Source organism: Gadus chalcogrammus, chromosome 19 (assembly GCF_026213295.1).
Source record: "Gadus chalcogrammus isolate NIFS_2021 chromosome 19, NIFS_Gcha_1.0, whole genome shotgun sequence".
Taxonomy (NCBI): Eukaryota; Metazoa; Chordata; class Actinopteri; order Gadiformes; family Gadidae; genus Gadus; species Gadus chalcogrammus.
In genome coordinates this window covers 6,829,329-6,846,920 of record NC_079430.1, presented here as the reverse complement: position 1 = coordinate 6,846,920, position 17,592 = coordinate 6,829,329, and the positions used below count along the sequence as shown (strand labels likewise).

At 47.4% G+C, this 17,592-nt stretch overlaps 1 protein-coding gene across 1 annotated transcript; it reads left to right on the top strand.

Moving 5' to 3' along the window:
- Positions 1-26: 26 nt before the first annotated feature.
- Positions 27-15,293, top strand: man1b1a (mannosidase, alpha, class 1B, member 1a). The gene is made up of 14 exons (XM_056578694.1): positions 27-303; positions 995-1,118; positions 2,720-2,828; positions 3,022-3,242; positions 3,617-3,765; positions 4,486-4,616; positions 5,455-5,658; positions 6,431-6,579; positions 7,710-7,898; positions 9,058-9,248; positions 9,705-9,825; positions 10,232-10,429; positions 12,471-12,602; positions 12,978-15,293. The coding sequence occupies exons 2-14, from the start codon at positions 1,029-1,031 to the stop codon at positions 13,185-13,187; spliced, it is 2,094 nt and encodes a 697-aa protein (XP_056434669.1). The 5' UTR covers positions 27-303; positions 995-1,028; the 3' UTR covers positions 13,188-15,293.
- The last annotated feature ends 2,299 nt before the right edge of the window (positions 15,294-17,592 follow it).

Genomic DNA, 17,592 nt, shown 5'->3' with positions numbered 1-17,592 from the left:
GAACACGTGGTCAGATCACGTGACGCGCCTTTACTAGCGAGCTGTCACTTCCTGTTCAGTGCTGCTCATCTTTCATTCGTGGAAGACTTTATTTACTATTCAACGCCTTGATTAAGAAGTGTTACATCTGCAGTTACATAGCTACCCCAGGAAAGACCGGCGCTCAGTCTCCATGTTGGTTCTCCATGACTGAGGAGCGGGTTTGCGTTGGATACAAGTCATAGGGAATGCTAACTGGCTGCTGCTAACAGCTGACGAGCTTCTGGTTGTTGATATCATGAAGGAAACGACAGGGACTGAAAGGTGAGGGATCACACAGAGACGCGATCACTTAATCACTGACAGATGTTACGTGCTGGATATGTATTTTCTCTTTACTCTTATTCTAGTCTTAAAACGGACCTCCTTGTTGCTCTGGTGCTTGATTTAATGAATGTAAAGTAAGTGCCCTAACATATTTCCACAACAGTTAACGTTACTAGCATTGAGTCCTGTTTCCATACTGCATTGTTATTGAGTCGTATTAATCAGCCCTTTAAAAATAAAGATGGCATTCTACAGCAGTCATAGTAGAGTAGCCTATACAATGTTGATTCGAAAACTGTTGTCTTTAATTGCTTGACCGTGCATTAATGACATGGGTTTCTCTTAATAATGCTTTATTGTTAAGAAAATTATTACAATTATTATGATACAGCTATTCATTGTTAACAACATGTCAAGGTAGAACGTGAAATCAACTCAATACCCCGGGGTTGTGATCAATGCTTGGGGACAGAATTCTCCATACTTAGTGGCATAAATCATAGTCCTCTACCTACGAGGTCTATGTGTCAATATACTCTGATTATGTTCAGTAATTATCATCCCCTGGCGAGAATCGAAAGCTGAACGAATAGTGTTTCAATGTTGTCGTTTGAACACAATGACTCAAGTTGTAAACGCCTCGAGACACAGAACTCTGAAGTCTGTTGATCTTTTTTTTTTTTCTCAGTATGTATGACGTCTGAGTGCCCCCCACCTCAGAGATGTACCCCTCCTCGAGGAAGGACTTCATCTCTCTGACCCTGTCCGACTCCTACAACAATGGGAAGCACCGCAGACAGTCTTGTTGGAGGGTAAGCTATATCCAACTGTATGCTGAATTTCTAATGGAACTGCTACTAGAGTTGAGCCAGGCTTCCAATATGTTTTGAGATGTTCACCTTGATCACCAATGTATCCATCTTTCCAATATTTATTAGGCTAGAAAATGGGCTTTAGGCAGACAACTAAGCAAGGTTACATTTCCTGAATGCTAGACATGCGCTCATAAAACACGTGTGACGGTTGTGCTTGGCCTGGACATCATACCTTTTTAATAAAGCAGAAGCAGCTCGACTGTCTCAATACCACACTTGCTCCTTTCCTCCTGCTCAACTGCTTACTACTACTGCTCGTCTCCTCAAGGGTAAAGTGAAATTTTCAGACGACATTTAAATAAGTTCAGCTCCTCTGTTCATTTACAAATCTGTATCGCCTTGGTTATAGAATGTTCTGCTTTCAGACTTTTTACACGTCGTCTTCATTGTTGTATTGCAGTCAGGAACACATGAAAGGTGACATTGGTCTTGCACACATCCACGTAAGATCGAGGTGTGTCGTGGCAGACGTTTGGGAGCAGTGTCAAAGCATCACAGAACCAAATTAAAAGCCATTTTTAATCTCCTTATTTCCCTGTGCACGCACGCTTCCCCCCCGGCCCCATGGTCTTACACGGAGACACGCGGCCGTGATTAATCTGTGTCCGGGGACAATTAACACCTTTGTCGCTGTTATCAGTGGGGTCACATTGCATGCCACTTGTATGACTAATACGTGTGTGTGTGTGTGTGTGTGTGTGTGTGTGTGTGTGTGTGTGTGTGTGTGTGTGTGTGTGTGTGTGTGTGTGTGTGTGTGTGTGTGTGTGTGTGTGTGTGTGTGTGTGTGTGTGTTCGTTCCCCGGGGCATGTTGGCTTATCTAATTAGAATCCAATTTCTCTGCACACGGTTATCGGCATGTCATAATGGCCGTTGTGTCCTCTGTACGCTTACACATACCGGCAAGACGAAAAAAATACCACTTTAGCAGTCTCAGGCTGTGCCAATGAACATGCTATCCTCATGGGGTCCGTCGGTTTGAAGTGTCCTAGTGTCATACTAACTTTGAAGCTGAGATTGGGTTCTTCCCTCCAGATAGAGGTAATGTGATCTGTTACCAGAAGAGTCCTACTGGTTCACTTAGGGTTTCCTCTTCGCTCACAATGTTCAGCTTATAGTTGTAATATAATGTATAGTAGTTTTTGGTCCAAAATATGTGTGCAATGTAGCTTATACTTAAGACTTTGTGACGTTCAATAGATTAGACTTCAGGATACTGGACGAGTTGCCCCTTCCTTGCATTTACACAAAAACGTTGTCCGCAGTCTAACCTGTAGGCATCCTAGAGAAAGATGCCCTTACATCTAACTGCTCCTTAATGGCATGTATCACTGTGTGTGACACTTTTCATTGTGGCTTAAATGTCTGTTTAATCTATCAAATTTGGACATGATGAAAGAGTCAGTTTTATTTAGTGATTACGTGTGTGTGTGTGTGTGTGTGTGTGTGTGTGTGTGTGTGTGTGTGTGTGTGTGTGTGTGTGTGTGTGTGTGTGTGTGTGTGTGTGTGTGTGTGTGTGTGTGTGTGTGTGTGTGTGTAGAAGTGGAAACAGTTGTCTCGCCTCCAGCGGAGTTTGATCTTCTTCCTGCTGGCTCTGATGCTCATCCTGGGTCTGCTGTCCTACCCCAGCCTCAACCAGGATTGGCCCGGTCAGTATACACACGCACGCGCGTTCGTGTGTGTGTTGTATGTACAAACACGTATGTACAAACACATATGTATGTTTGTACATACATCTCTATATGTATGTACAAACATACATATAGAGATCCAGACACACACACCCACAAACTTAAGCTTTTTTATATTAGTGTCAAATAATTAGCTTGTCTGTCTGTCCAGTACCGTCAGACAGGGAGGAATGGCTGGAGGCGGGGGAGCGGGAGCCAGAGGCCGAGCCCCCGGGGGTGAGGCCCGTTGCGGACCCAGCCATCAGGAAAGTCCCTGGCTTCAACAAGGGTCCAGAGGTGGGCCCTCCCGCAGTCCTCCCAGGACTTCTACCGCAGGTCGTCGAAAGACCACAGGGGCCCCAAGGTCCTGTCCCCAAGAAAGCTCCTGTTAAGGTGGGTAGGAGCTGCTGTGGCTGCTGGGGGGGGCTTCTACACTATGGGTGTCATCTTAAGCATTATAGTGAAAAGTGGAAATTATTTCCACTTCAACTATGACCATAGTAATGATGACCATAAGAAGAAAAAACAGGTTGTCCATTGTTCAGCCTTTATATTATATTTAATACTTCACATTTAACAATGGTTGTAACCCGAATCATGCAATCTTGTATGATACACTGTACAAAAATGGATTTATGAACAAAAGGAGCTGTTGAATCCCCAATCGCATCGCCGGAAAATAATGAGCTTTTGGCCGCCGGTGTCTACCCCGGGCCGCTGCACCATCCCGCCCTCGTGCATTAACTCAGCTATCCATCGGTTGGCAGAAGCGTCCGCTGGTGAGCAGGCGTGGACCGCCGGGCTTTCAGCGCTGGAACAACGCCTCTGATTGGCCACTGAGGAGGGATCAGCCGGAGCATCTGGCCGACCGGGCCGATGAAGAGGAGGAGCAGGAGAAAGAGGAGAAGATCGTCAGGTACGCACTCGCTCCCTCCAATACACATAAGTACATATGCATATGTCTCTTTGTTTACATTTGTATGAATACACTTTAATATACTTTAAGTACTGGTACTGGGCCACTTTATAATTTATATTTTTTATAACGTTAATTTTGATCGCCCCGTTTGTTCTGTTCACTTTAGCATCTATTTTTGCTTTCATTAGCACTTTGTATTTTTATTGTATTGTATCTTATCCTGTGTTTTCCGCTGCTGCTTGGCTGTTGTACCAAAGTGATGTCCCCTCTGGGGGATTAATAACGTTCTATGCACATGTGCACTCGAAAACACGGAGAACAAACCTGCCAAAAAGACAGAAATCTAGACTAAGGATCTGTGACTTAAAGTGTTATTTGCACACCACTATAACCTTGATTTATACCGAAAAAGCAGCGAGGTCCAACTTCAAATGAATACAAAATCGAAAAAGGCAAATTCCAAAGTCCAGTGCATTCCCTGTTTATATTACATTTAATTCCCTGGTTCATGCATCACCAGACGTAACCTTCACGCCGCAGGAAGACTCACACCTCAGCAAAAGATGAAGTGAAAGTCAAACTTAAACTGTGTGTGTGTGTGTGTGTGTGTGTGTGTGTGTGTGTGTGTGTGTGTGTGTGTGTGTGTGTGTGTGTGTGTGTGTGTGTGTGTGTGTGTGTGTGTGTGTGTGTGTGTGTGTGTGTGTGTGTCCCCTGCAGCTGGCGGGGGGCCATGATCGAGGCGGACCAGGGGACAGAGCCCCTCCCCTCGGCTGGAGAGAGACAAGAGGGAGGGGCTGCCCTGGCAGGAAGTGATGTCGCTGCTGCTGTTCCCGCCCCCGGCATCGCAGGTCTGTAGCACCCCGGGCTCACAGCACCCTTCTACCACTCCCCTCTTCTCTTTGCTGGCTTCTCTCTTCCCCTCGACTCCCTCTCTGACTCGCTTTGACTCACTCTGACTAGACCTAACTTAATTTAACTCACTTTGGCTCAATCTACCCGACTGACTCTTCAAACTTTCTTAACTAATTTTTGCTTAACTTGACTCTCTCTGACTCTCTCTCTCTTTGCCTCACTCACTCACGTTGATTCAATCCAACTGACTTTGACTCTCGCTAACTTCGTTAACTCGCTCTGCCTCACTGTACAGTAGACTGCATTGGTCTAAACAACAGGGAGAGCCAGGTTTACTAAAGATATCCTAAAGGTTTGGACTACGATCAACAACTGGTGAAGTTGATAAAGATCCTACCAACACGTGATGCTGCTTTGGATGAACCCTCGTGGTCCGTGGCTCTTCCATTCCTCTGGTTCCTCATCCCCCGTCCCCTCTCCTCCCTCCCTCCCTCTCTGTGCGTCCCCTCCCCCCCCCCCTCCCTCTCTGTACGTCCCCTCTCCTCCCTCCCTCCCTCTCTGTGCGTCCCCTCCCCCCCCCCCTCCCTCTCTGTACGTCCCCTCTCCCCCTCCCTCCCTCTCTGTGCGTCCCCTCCCCCCCCCCCTCCCTCTCTGTACGTCCCCTCTCCCCCTCCCTCCCTCTCTGTGCGTCCCCTCCCCCCCCCCCCCCTCCCTCTCTGTACGTCCCCTCTCCCCCTCCCTCCCTCTCTGTGCGTCCCCTCCCCCCCTCCCTCCCCCTCTGTGCGTCCCCTCTCCCCCCCCCCCCCCTCTCTCCCTCTGTGCGTCCCCTCTCAGTGTCCCCGGCGGCCGTTCAGGAGGTGGTGGACCGCCCGGAGGCCGTGCGCCAGGCCTTCCGCCACGCCTGGCTGGGCTATAAGAGCTATGCCTGGGGCCACGACGAGCTGAAGCCCGTCTCCAAGACCTTCGCCGAGTGGTTCGGCCTGGGCCTCACCCTGGTGGACGCCCTGGACACCATGTGGATCCTGGGCCTGAAGGAGGGTACGGTCGCTGGGCCTTCTGACTTTCAGAGTAGAAATCATGTGGATCTGAAGGAAGCTACGGGGTCTGGGTCTCCTCCTGCGTCTGCTGGAGAGACTCTTACTGGTTACAACGTAAAAGTTGTTATTTTACCATCAGAGCATTGGTTAGCCCGACCAATGCTCGAAATTAAAGAAATTAAAACAAACGCATAAGCAGCAGCAAGATATGCACAAAATATAAAAAATAAACATGCACAGTAGCTTAAGATTGCACGATATTGCAGACGTTAAAGAAATTGGGTTCTGTTCTTCAAATCTCGCTTTCACATACTCCTGCTTCTCTCCTGTGCCTTTCACTCTCGCCTTAGCCCTGGCGTGCTCCCGTTCTCTCTGTCTCTCTATATCTCTCTCGCGCGCATGTACCACCTCCCACTGCTTCTTCTCTGAGAGCAGATTGTGTATTCATCTTCATAGGAGCTGTCAGCATAAAGGTCAGTCAGATTTCTTCGACGGCTTATTTCTGCTTATTTTAATTATGGTTTGTTTTGTTTTCTCTCCCCCCTCCCTCCCTCCCTCCCCCTGTCTCCATACTGCACTCTCCTCTTCCTCTCCACGTGGCTCTCTCTGTGTCTCCCTCTTCCTGACACCAATCTCTTTCTCTCTTTCTTATACCTCTTTTCCGCTGTCCCACTCCACCTACTCCACCTCTCGCCCTCTCCCTGGCTCTCTGTCCCCCCCCCTCCCCCTCCTTCTCCCTGGCTCTCTGTCTCCCCCCCCCCCCCCCCCTGCAGAGTTCTCGGAGGCCCGTGGCTGGGTGGAGAAGGACCTGTCCTTCTCCAGGAACGTGGACGTGAACCTTTTCGAGAGCACCATCCGGGTCCTCGGCGGGCTGCTGAGCACCTACCACCTGACCTCCGACCAGCTGTTCCTGGAGAAAGCTGTGAGTGTCCCCCCCCCCCCCCCCCCCCTCTCTGTGGCTCTATCTCTGTCAACCTCATGTCCCTCTGGCGTCTCGCTCTGAGTCCCTCGCCCTCTCTCCTCGCTCTCTGGCTCTTCTTCTCACTTTCAAAGTCACTCACTGACTCACTCACATTGGTTCTGCCCACTCCCTCTGTCTCTCTCTCACGCTCTCTCTCTCTCTCTCTCGCTCTCTGTGGCGCCCTCTTCTCTCGGCCACTGTCAGTCTCTTTCTGTATCGACGTGTGCTCCGTATCTCTCTGTGGCTCTCTCTTTCTGGCTACGCTCATGTCTCTATCGCCTCTGTCTTCCTCGCTCTCTCGCTCGCTCGCCGCCCTCTCTCTCTCATTCTCGCCCTCGGGGCACCTCATACCCTTTTTGACGATCAGTATCCATGACAACAGCCAATGGAATGGATTCGAATAATCGGGGCGAAAAATAGAATTACCGTAGCTTGACGACAGCATGAGTAATGGCATTTTTTACAGCTTTTAAGATTTATTTTTATGGTTAATTTACTCAAAAACCTTCTTTGTGAGTCACCAAGGTAGAGAGCACTTCCACACACAAGAAATGTGGGGCACATTTGTGCACACTCCTACTTTACTATACATATAATATGTGACTATTAAGACGGAGCGTGTGGACCAGGTGCCTCTGGCTCTGAGACACACACCTGATGCCGTTAGGGATGGAACCCAGCCCCCTTCAGCTGGGAGTCACACTAACCCCCAGACCCGGGGTTTTCTAACCGTGGGGTGTGACCCCTCTCTCCTCTGATCATGGTTTGTGTGTAAGCCTGAAAAGGGGAAGTCTTTATGGATGAACAACGTACTTTGAGGAAAACGTATAATAGTCTGCAGACTGAGTCTGCATTGCTTATTCTAGTAAACTAAATATGGGCTCCATTCTGGGGCCGAAAGGGCCCCCCAGCTGGGCCTCTGGACCGCTTGGGGAGCACTGGACTGTCCCCCGCCCACGGCCATGTGGGGCCCTGACGTCTGCTGCTCCCTCCCTCCCCGCCCTCTCCTCCCTCTCCTCCCTCTCCTCCCTCTCCTCCCTCTCCTCCCTCTCCTCCCTCTCCTCCCTCTCCGCCCTCTCCGCCCTCTCCAGATCGACATCGGGTCCAGGCTGATGCCGGCCTTCAACACCCCCTCTAAGATCCCCTACTCGGACGTCAACATCGGGAAGGGCACGGCCCACCCGCCCCGCTGGACCACCGACAGCACGGTGGCCGAGGTGACCAGCATCCAGCTGGAGTTCAGAGAGCTCAGCCGACTCACCGGGGACCCCCAGTACCAGGTCAGTACCCCCTAGACCACCCAGGACCCCCAGAACCTGGTCAGTACCCTCTAGACCATGAGGACCCCCAGTACCAGGTCAGTACCCCCTAGACCACCCAGGACCCCCAGTACCATGTCAGTACCCCCTAGACCACCCAGGACCCCCAGTACCAGGTCAGTCCCCCATAGACCACTGAGGACCCCCAGTACCAGGTCAGTACCCCCTAGACCACCCAGGACCCCCAGTACCAGGTCAGTCCCCCATAGACCACTGAGGACCCCCAGTACCAGGTCAGCCCCCCCTAGACCACCAAGGACCCCCAGTACCATGTCAGTACCCCCTAGACCACCCAGGACCCCCAGTACCAGGTCAGTACCCCCTAGACCACCCAGGACCCCCAGTACCAGGTCAGTACCCCCTAGACCACCCAGGACCCCCAGTACCAGGTCAGTCCCCCTAAACCACCCAGGACCCCCAGTACCAGGTCAGTACCCCCTAGACCACCCAGGACCCCCAGTACCAGGTCACTTCCCACCTATACCCCAGGACCAGGGCTGTGCCCTCTTAGACCTGCCCTGGACCCCAATGGAGGATGAGTGGATGGATGTTGAGTGGCTGATTCAGTCGCTCAGCCCCCCACCTGTGGAACTGTCTGCCTCATGACATCCAACGCTCCAGTTCCAGAGCCACTGTCAGATCTCACCTGAAACCGTGTCTATTCAGACAAGCCTGCTCCCTTTAAGTCAGTTGCGTTCTTGGGACTAGAATGACCCCACTCTTTTCTCTTGTACACTTTTATTATCTTGTTGTTGTTTTTTGCCTGCTCTGATGAATGTTGGATTTTGTATTATTATTATTATTATTATTATTATTATTATTATTATTATTATTATTATGATGATGGCTTGATGGGTCAAATCAATGGTCAACAGATGAGTGATAAATATCGGTGGATTTGGGCAATAGACTCTATTTGGTCAATAGAGTAATGGATGGTTGGGTTTGTTGGATTGATAGATGATGGAGGTGCAGGAATGAACAAAGATGAGTCCATGGAGCCATGGGCGAACACATGACATCTAACTATCTCCAAAACAAGTCAACCTGTTTAACTCCCTGGTACAATGCTGAACACCTGCCAGTCAAAGACCAGTCTTTCTCCCTCCTCTCGCCCCAGAACGCGGTCAACGAGGTGACCCGGCTGGTGCACAACCTGGCGGGCAAGAAGGACGGCCTGGTGCCCATGTTCATCAACACCAACACGGGACACTTCTCCCACAAGGGGGTGTTCACGCTGGGGGCGCGCACCGACAGCTACTACGAGTACCTGCTCAAACAGTGGATCCAGGGCGGCAAGACCGAGGACAGGTGACTGCAATCAAGAGGAATCAGCCCCAATTAACCAATTACTGATAAGCAAATTTATTGGCCAATCAAGCCCTTTTTCAATTAAAAGCGGATCGGTTATTGTTTGAGTGGGATTGTTGCTGATAAAGCTAAGGATTGCTATGGGATATAATGCATGTATTTTGCCTCCTATTCAGATGGATGAATGCACCACAATTCCATGTTGGTTGCCTTGCGCAATTTATATACAATCCTTCTCTCTTTATATCGGTCTCTCTTCTATGATGCTTGATCTTTGAATGATGTAAACGTATATGGATGTGTATACTCCATGTTCTGGCTTAACATGAGGTGTGTGTGTGTGTGTGTGTGTGTGTGTGTGTGTGTGTGTGTGTGTGTGTGTGTGTGTGTGTGTGTGTGTGTGTGTGTGTGTGTGTGTGTGTGTGTGTGTGTGTGTGTGTGTGTGTGTGTGTGCAGCCTGCTGGAGGACTACCTGCATGCTCTGGAGGGGGTGAGGAAGCACCTGCTTCGACAGTCTGGACCCAGCCAGCTCACCTTCGTAGGAGAACTGTCCCACAACCGCTTCAACCCCAAGATGGTAAACCCAACAACCACACCGCCTCCCTGTCACTGAGCGGTCAGGCTACGGCACATAGCTACGAAAACCGCAATCAACCCTCCGGCCAATGTGTGTCCCGATGTTTAACCTGGCCCACGGGCAACTCACTACCTCATCATCTAGCACAGTGAACCACCTACATGACTACCTGGTCCATTTGTTCAATGTTTATTTTATTTGTTAACCCAGTGCATCTGGATTTTGACTACTAATAACAAGGGTTATAGTAATGATTCATAGCTATAATGAATTTAATGATAATAAAATGATGATAATTATATAATATATATATATAATATTATAATATAATTATGATATTTCAAGATAAAAAGTACAATTCCTCCCTCTGTGCTCCGCCTCCGCCCCCCCCCCCCCCCCCTCCCAGGACCACCTGGTGTGCTTCCTCCCGGGCACCCTGGCCCTGGGAGCCCACCACGGGCTCCCAGGGGACCACATGGACCTGGCCCAGCAGCTGATGGAGACGTGCCACCAGATGTACGTCCAGATGGAGACCGGCCTGAGCCCCGAGATCGCCCAGTTCAACCTCCCCCCCGCCGCCGACGGCCGCGACATCCACGTCAAGGTGAGGGGCCTCAATACAGGGGGTTCTAGTACCTCACTTTGAGCCGGAGAAGAGGTTTGTAAGTAGTTAAATTAGTTATAAGTGCAAATATTATACACAAATTCAATAAAAAAATATTGAATAACTGAACCAACTGTGCGCGGCCTTTGTATTTTTTATTGTTCTTTTCTGTTATCATTACTTTCTGGAGTATTTCTATCGACCTGGAAGATGGCTGTCGTGTTTCTTGCGTTGTTATCTTCACCAATTAATCCTTAGTGTATTTAACAAATGAACGCTTTGTGTATTTAAGTAATTAATATGTCTGTGTTTGCAGACACAACGTCTTTTGTAGTTGATCTTTAGTCCATACCAAGAGGTCAGCTTGGTACTTTAATCAAATGTCTGGAAGTCCAAGACAAAGGTCAATAAAACAAAGGGAGATGTCCGTCTTTCCAGACCTTTTCACATTTATATGATCTCTCTCCCTTCCTTTCTGTCTCACCCTCTCTCTCCCTTCCTTTCTGTCTCACCCTCTCTCTCCCTTCCTTTCTGTCTCACCCTCTCTCTCCCTTCCTTTCTGTCTCACCCTCTCTCTCCCTTCCTTTCTGTCTCACCCTCTCTCTCCCTTCCTCTCTGTCTCACCCTCTCTCTCCCTTCCTTTCTGTCTCACCCTCTCTCTCCCTTCCTCTCTGTCTCACCCTCTCTCTCCCTTCCTTTCTGTCTCACCCTCTCTCTCCCTTCCTCTCTGTCTCACCCTCTCTCTCCCGTCCTTTCTGTCTCACCCTCTCTCTCCCTTCCTTTCTGTCTCACCCTCTCTCTCCCTTCCTTTCTGTCTCACCCTCTCTCTCCCGTCCTTTCTGTCTCACCCTCTCTCTCCCTTCCTTTCTGTCTCACCCTCTCTCTCCCTTCCTCTCTGTCTCACCCTCTCTCTCCCGTCCTTTCTGTCTCACCCTCTCTCTCCCTTCCTTTCTGTCTCACCCTCTCTCTCCCTTCCTTTCTGTCTCACCCTCTCTCTCCCTTCCTTTCTGTCTCACCCTCTCTCTCCCTTCCTTTCTGTCTCACCCTCTCTCTCCCGTCCTTTCTGTCTCACCCTCTCTCTCCCTTCCTTTCTGTCTCACCCTCTCTCTCCCTTCCTTTCTGTCTCACCCTCTCTCTCCCTTCCTTTCGCTTCCTATCTTTCTCCCGTCCTTTCGCTTCCTATCTTTCTCGTTCTGTCTCTCTTGCTCTCCCAAAACCAATAACACTCACTCACTTGCTCTCTCACTCACTCGCTCTCTGGTATTGCTGGACCAGTGTGTGGTATTGCTGGACCAGTGTGTGGTATTGATGGACCAGTGTGTGGTATTGATGGACCAGTGTGTGGTATTGATGGACCAGTGTGTGATATTGATGGACCAGTGTGTGGTATTGATGGACCAGTGTGTGGTATTGCTGGACCAGTGTGTGGTATTGATGGACCAATGTGTGGTATTGATGGACCAGTGTGTGGTATTGATGGACCAGTGTGTGGTATTGATGGACCAGTGTGTGGTATTGATGGACTCTTGCTGTGGAATTGATGGACCAGTATGTGTGTGTGGTAATGATGGACCAGTGTGTGTGTGTGTGGTATCGATGGACCAGTGTGCGTGGTATCGATGGACCAGTGTGTGTGTGTGTGTGTGTGGTATCGATGGACCAGTGTGCGTGGTATCGATGGACCAGTGTGTGTGTGTGTGTGTGTGGTATCGATGGACCAGTGTGCGTGGTATCGATGGACCAGTGTTTGGTATCGATGGACCAGTGTGTGATATCGATGGACCAGTGTGTGTGTGTGTGTGGTATCGATGGACCAGTGTGTGTGTGGTATCGATGGACCAGTGTGTGTGGTATCGATGGACCAGTGTGTGTGGTATCAATGGACCAGTGTGTTTGGTATTGATGGACCAGTGTGTGTGGTATCGATGTACCAGTGTGTTTGGTATCGATGGACCAGTGTGTTTGGTAACGATGGACCAGTGTGTTTGGTATTGATGGACCAGTGTGTTTGGTATTGATGGACCAGTGTTTGTGTGTCCAGACTCCAGACAGGCACAATCTGCTGAGACCAGAGACGGTGGAGAGCTTATTCTACCTCTACCGCTTCACCAAGGACCCCAAGTACCAGGACTGGGGCTGGGACATCCTGCAGAGCTTCAACAAGCACACCAAGGTGACCAGGGCCCCTCTCCTCCTTTCTCTTCAACCGTGGGGAAGCATAAATGTATTGTTTCAAAGCACATGACTACATGGGGATTATTAGTCAAACCGTTGAGTTCCTGTTATTAATAATGAGGGCCATTTACGGACAAGCTTATCCCCATGAAACCCAATTCTTTCATTTTTCAATCTTCAATGACGGGTATTAATTGGTCTCTAATATGTGGAACGTGTCGATGGAATTAATAATGGGAGAACTATTGAGGACAAGCTTAACACCGGATAAAACAACTAAATAAATGATTGTTCCCGGCTGGGTTGTGTTCATTACTAACCTTTTGCCTCTCCTCCTCCTCCTCCTCCTCCTCCTTCCCCCACCCCCCCCAAGGTGGCGACTGGTGGCTACACCTCCATCAACAACGTCCGCGACCCCGTTAACCCAGGTCCCCGGGACAAGATGGAGAGCTTCTTCCTGGGGGAGACCCTGAAGTATCTCTACCTGCTCTTCTCCAACGACACGGAGCTCCTCAGCCTGGACAAGTTTGTGTTCAACACCGAGGCCCACCCGCTCCCTATCTGGCCCTCGCCACCCAAGTAACCCCACCCATCCCCCGACAGAGGCACTACCTAGGGGAGGTCAGGAACAAAAAACTCTTCAAAGTAAAAGTCCCCTCACTTGGAAAATGGATCAGGGGTGGAAGAGTGACATGTTAAAGCAGGGAAACTATGTTTGTCTCAGAATGAAAGGCTCTTATTTTGAAGGATTTATTTCTCCCAACAGAAGGGAATTCATGATGGAGCTGGTCTCTTTAGCCAAAATTGGGTTGTTGTCTTTTTGGGGAGCTGCATTCATTTATTTATTGTTTGCATTTGAATGTTTAAGTTGTCATTTTGCCAAGAAACAAGCTCATAAAGAATGGCAAGTGCCTATCACGAGTGGCCAGAGCCAGAAGTTATGTGAAAACCTTGAATTCGTTTTTTCTGACAAGCAGCAAGGGAAATGTATTATTTTAAACCAATTGAAGCAACTAAATTGTATAATTTATGAAGATACTAGCAGAATTTTCTTACTGTTTTGGACATCAGTTTGATTGCCCACGCTGACTTACTTGTTGGGCAGCTGCTGACAGAAAGCAGTGTTGCCATGGAAACCCTGTTCTGATGCAATGAACAGAGACTTTAGGTGGGAAATGTTTTCGGTAGAAAAAGTAACTTGTCTTTCACTGGAAATGCTTTGCAATGCAAACTCTTCTCTCCTAAACCCTCAGGACTGGATTAGCATAGCATCCTCATTAGCTTTGATGATTCGAGTGAGACTGACTGAAAACGTAATGTGTGCGCTTCAGATAACAGTTGCACGTATATAAAGAGCAATGTCTGAGCATTTATTAGCCATGGGTTCCCGACTAAAAGAGCAAAGTGCCTGATCAGACAGAGAACGCTCAATCCGCGGTGAAGAACACAGATAAAACCTAGCGGTGAGGGGTTGATCTGCAGCCAAACGGAGCCAGGTTCAATGCTCAGTCACCAACCTAGGAATGAAATCACTTGAAGTCAATTTGCATCAAAGAGTAAATCACGTCTTACATAGTAAATATTCCTTGCATTTTGGTTTTTACTTGATTTAAATCAATGAATGTTCAAACCAGGCCGCGTTTTTTAATTTTATTTCAGAATACGTCAGTTAAGCGTCCATTAATGTAAACCCACAAGGGATGGAGGCTTTGTGTGTGGATTAAGTGTAACAACATGGATTTCATCATGGAGACTGGAAAGGGGAACCAAGCCAAACGTGACAAAGCCTTTTTTACAAATTGTAATTTTCTGTTGTCAAGTGTTTTTTGTTATGTGTTTTTCAATGCAATGTGGCTTTAATCCATTGTCTGACATTCTGGATTATCTTTATTCATTTTATGGTGTGACTATTTCCGAGGAGAAATGCTTGAGACATTGCAATGACTTGGTAATTTAATAAAAAGTAACTGATATAATATATTACCAGATGATGTGTGGATGGGAGACAGGCCTTTTTTTTTCAGTGCATTGAGTGAATGTGATATCTTCAGACTTAAAATCGATTTATCTTTGTTTCCTGTTTCTACCACCACTGTGATTTAAATATTGAAAAATTGACAAAGTTTGCACTTTGAAATGTAGTAGTTAATGCGGTACAGCCCACACCTAAAATTCTCTCTCTGTCTTCTGTACCTTTTAAAGAGTTATGGTTTCCCATGGTGCCCTACTACTAAATACATGAAGGCAATATATGTTCTAATATGGGAAAGAAATGATTTGTATTATCTGCTGAAATTGTATATAATGATAAATAGGGTGGTGGACGTAGGTATAATTTGATTTGTTTTGAATTTACTCATTCTGCAAATTTGTATGTAAATACTCATGTCATATTCAACGTCTGTGTGTCCACCCTTACATGCTTTATAGATGTGCCATGATGTTAAAATGCTGTTCAAATCAACTATCGATAATTCTACTTAAATCAAGACCATCTTTCTTCCACCTGGCTTGGCTCACTCTTGTTTGTTCAACCGCCGTCTGTTGCGATGGTTGGGTTAGGCTCCGCCTCCTGGGGAGTGGAGCTGAAACCGAGGTTCCTTTAGACCAGGGGTGTCAAACGTACGGCCCGCGGGCCGGATCAGGCCCGCGAACGGGTTTAATCCGGCCCGCGAGATGATTTTGTGAAGTACAGTATTGTAAAAAAAAAAAATAATAAAAAAAAAAAAAAAAAAAAAAAAATTATAAAAATCCTTCCTAGCATTACATGAATTGCATTGACTGGCACTGACTAATTTGTTGTACATTGAACTACTGGACAATTGTGTGTAACTGGAAGTCGCTTTGGAATGTAACGTAAAATTATCTGCTATTTTTCAATGAAAGAAACTGCTGTTCTTAATGTGTCCACTAGAAATCGCAATAGCAATTATGTTAAGCAAGCAAACTTTATACCGGGGCTGAGCAGGGAGCAAGTATAAACAGGTAGTGCAGCTAGCCCGGAGCTACCTTGTCGCTCTGCCTTATGCTACGGCCACACCAACCGCGTTGCTCGCAGTGGATACCGCGAGTACCGCGCCTAACCTGACGCTTGATCGGTGTGTGGTGGTTCAACGCTTCCACCGCGTCACTGCGCCACCGCAGCTAGATGAGTCCATGTCCATGCAAGTGAACGGAGCGTTCCCTCTTCGTCATAACTATCAAACCAAACATCCTTCACATTCACTGAGCAAAAATTATGAAATTAAAATGCACATTTCTCGCTAAAAATGTTTCCATAAACGCATTTAATGGCGTAACTATAACTATTTCCACCCAGAATAAAGAAAGATGTCGGCCGTGGCTGCGCTGGAGTCCGAGGTAGGAAACCCAAACGCCGCGTTTGGGTGCATGATAGAGTTTAGATCGGGTTAGATTAAATAATCTCTGATATAAATAACACTAATCGGGTTAAATAACTTCACATGGTGTGTCTGGTGTGTTTCCAGCATTCGTAGTGTTGATCAGCAGAGAAATAGTCCGCCAGGCTGCGTTTACGTGCGTAATTACGTGCAACTTCCGCGCCTAAAGCCCCCAATGCAACGCTTCAACGCGTGTACCGTGCCTAGACCAATGGTTCCCTATGCAAAAATGCCGATTTTCAACGCCCCTACCGCGAGCAACGCGGTTGGTGTGGCCGTACCTTTATACTTCCAACATTATGCGCTTTGGCACTCTCATTGCCCCAAAATGTCTCTGTCAAAAAGACGAAAAGTGGACACAGTGCAGAGTTTTACAAGAAAAATGGTCATCGTACTTTTTATTCACGGAAGTAAATGGGAAACCTGTGTTTGGTGTGCTCACAGCATGTTTAATTTTACAAAATTATGCCATATTTTTACCGGTCCCGCCCACTTGGGAATAGATTTTCCTCCATGTGGCCCCTAGGCTAAAATGAGTTTGACACCCCTGCTTTAGACCAGATGTGTCAAACACGAGGCCGGTGGGCCGGATCCGGCCTGATACCTCATTTTTGTGGCCTGCGAGAGCTTTAAATGCATACTCAAAAAACATATATATTTATTTATTTTTAAATGCATCTCCCACAACGTAACCCACAATATAACAGGATCCTAGCGATGGTTGTAGTGTTTCCAAATCAGCGTTTATCTAGAACCGTTTACTAAATGCCTTAAATCTTAATCTAAATCTACAAATAATCCCAATTTAAGGAAAAAAGCTAATACGTTTTTGTGCTTCAAGGAGAAAAAATGATGTCTTCTTTGCTACGATAAAGGAATAAATTAATCTTTGCCTTTTGACAAACACAAAAGTATGCTAAATGAAGCCTGCAAAAAATAAAGGTGGTGTGCCCAGACCAGATCCAGATTGCATTATCCAGCAAGAAGCTGTGTGAAAAAGTTTTCGAACTGCATGATATATAAGACTACAGTCATCAGAACAATCAGGGTTTTGGCCTAAACACGCCAGTTCCAGCTGTTTTTGAAGGAGGTGGGCTCCGAGCATGCATATGTTCCCTACCATACAGAAATAAGGTGAGTGTGTGGTCCCAGTTTTTGAGCTTAGGGAAGAAATTGCTCTATTCATAAAAAGTAAAGAGAAACCTTGCATATATTTATGTGTACAATATTTGTAGGCTACACTTCGAATCCAGACAGTTTTTTTTAAAAATATGTTTATCGTTATATTTATGTAGTCTTACAGTTACAAACGGCCTTTTGAGGGCAACCATAATGCTGATGTGGCCCGGGGTGAAAATGAGTTTGACACCTGACCCCTGCTTTAAACAGACCAATGAAAGGATAAACAGGAAATGTCAGATTGCATTGAACTCATGCTCTGCTGTGAGTCGGATATAAGCATCGGCAAAATGACTAAATGTTAATTATTTCGGTGCAAGTGTACAGTGAAGTGTACTCCTCGCTGTCAAGGAATAAATTGTGGGTTGAAAGTACTTTGAGTGGGTCCCTTTTAAAGTGTGTGAAGAG

What these genes read in the sequence shown, in the direction of transcription:
- man1b1a (XM_056578694.1), top strand. Translation starts at nt 1,029, where the DNA reads ATGTACCCCTCCTCGAGGAAGGACTTCATCTCTCTGACCCTGTCCGAC. An exon ending in CCAAGAAAGCTCCTGTTAAG is followed by an intron (nt 3,243 to 3,616) that starts GTGGGTAGGAGC and finishes ATCGGTTGGCAG; the next exon opens with AAGCGTCCGCTGGTGAGCAG. An exon ending in AGCTGTTCCTGGAGAAAGCT is followed by an intron (nt 6,580 to 7,709) that starts GTGAGTGTCCCC and finishes CGCCCTCTCCAG; the next exon opens with ATCGACATCGGGTCCAGGCT.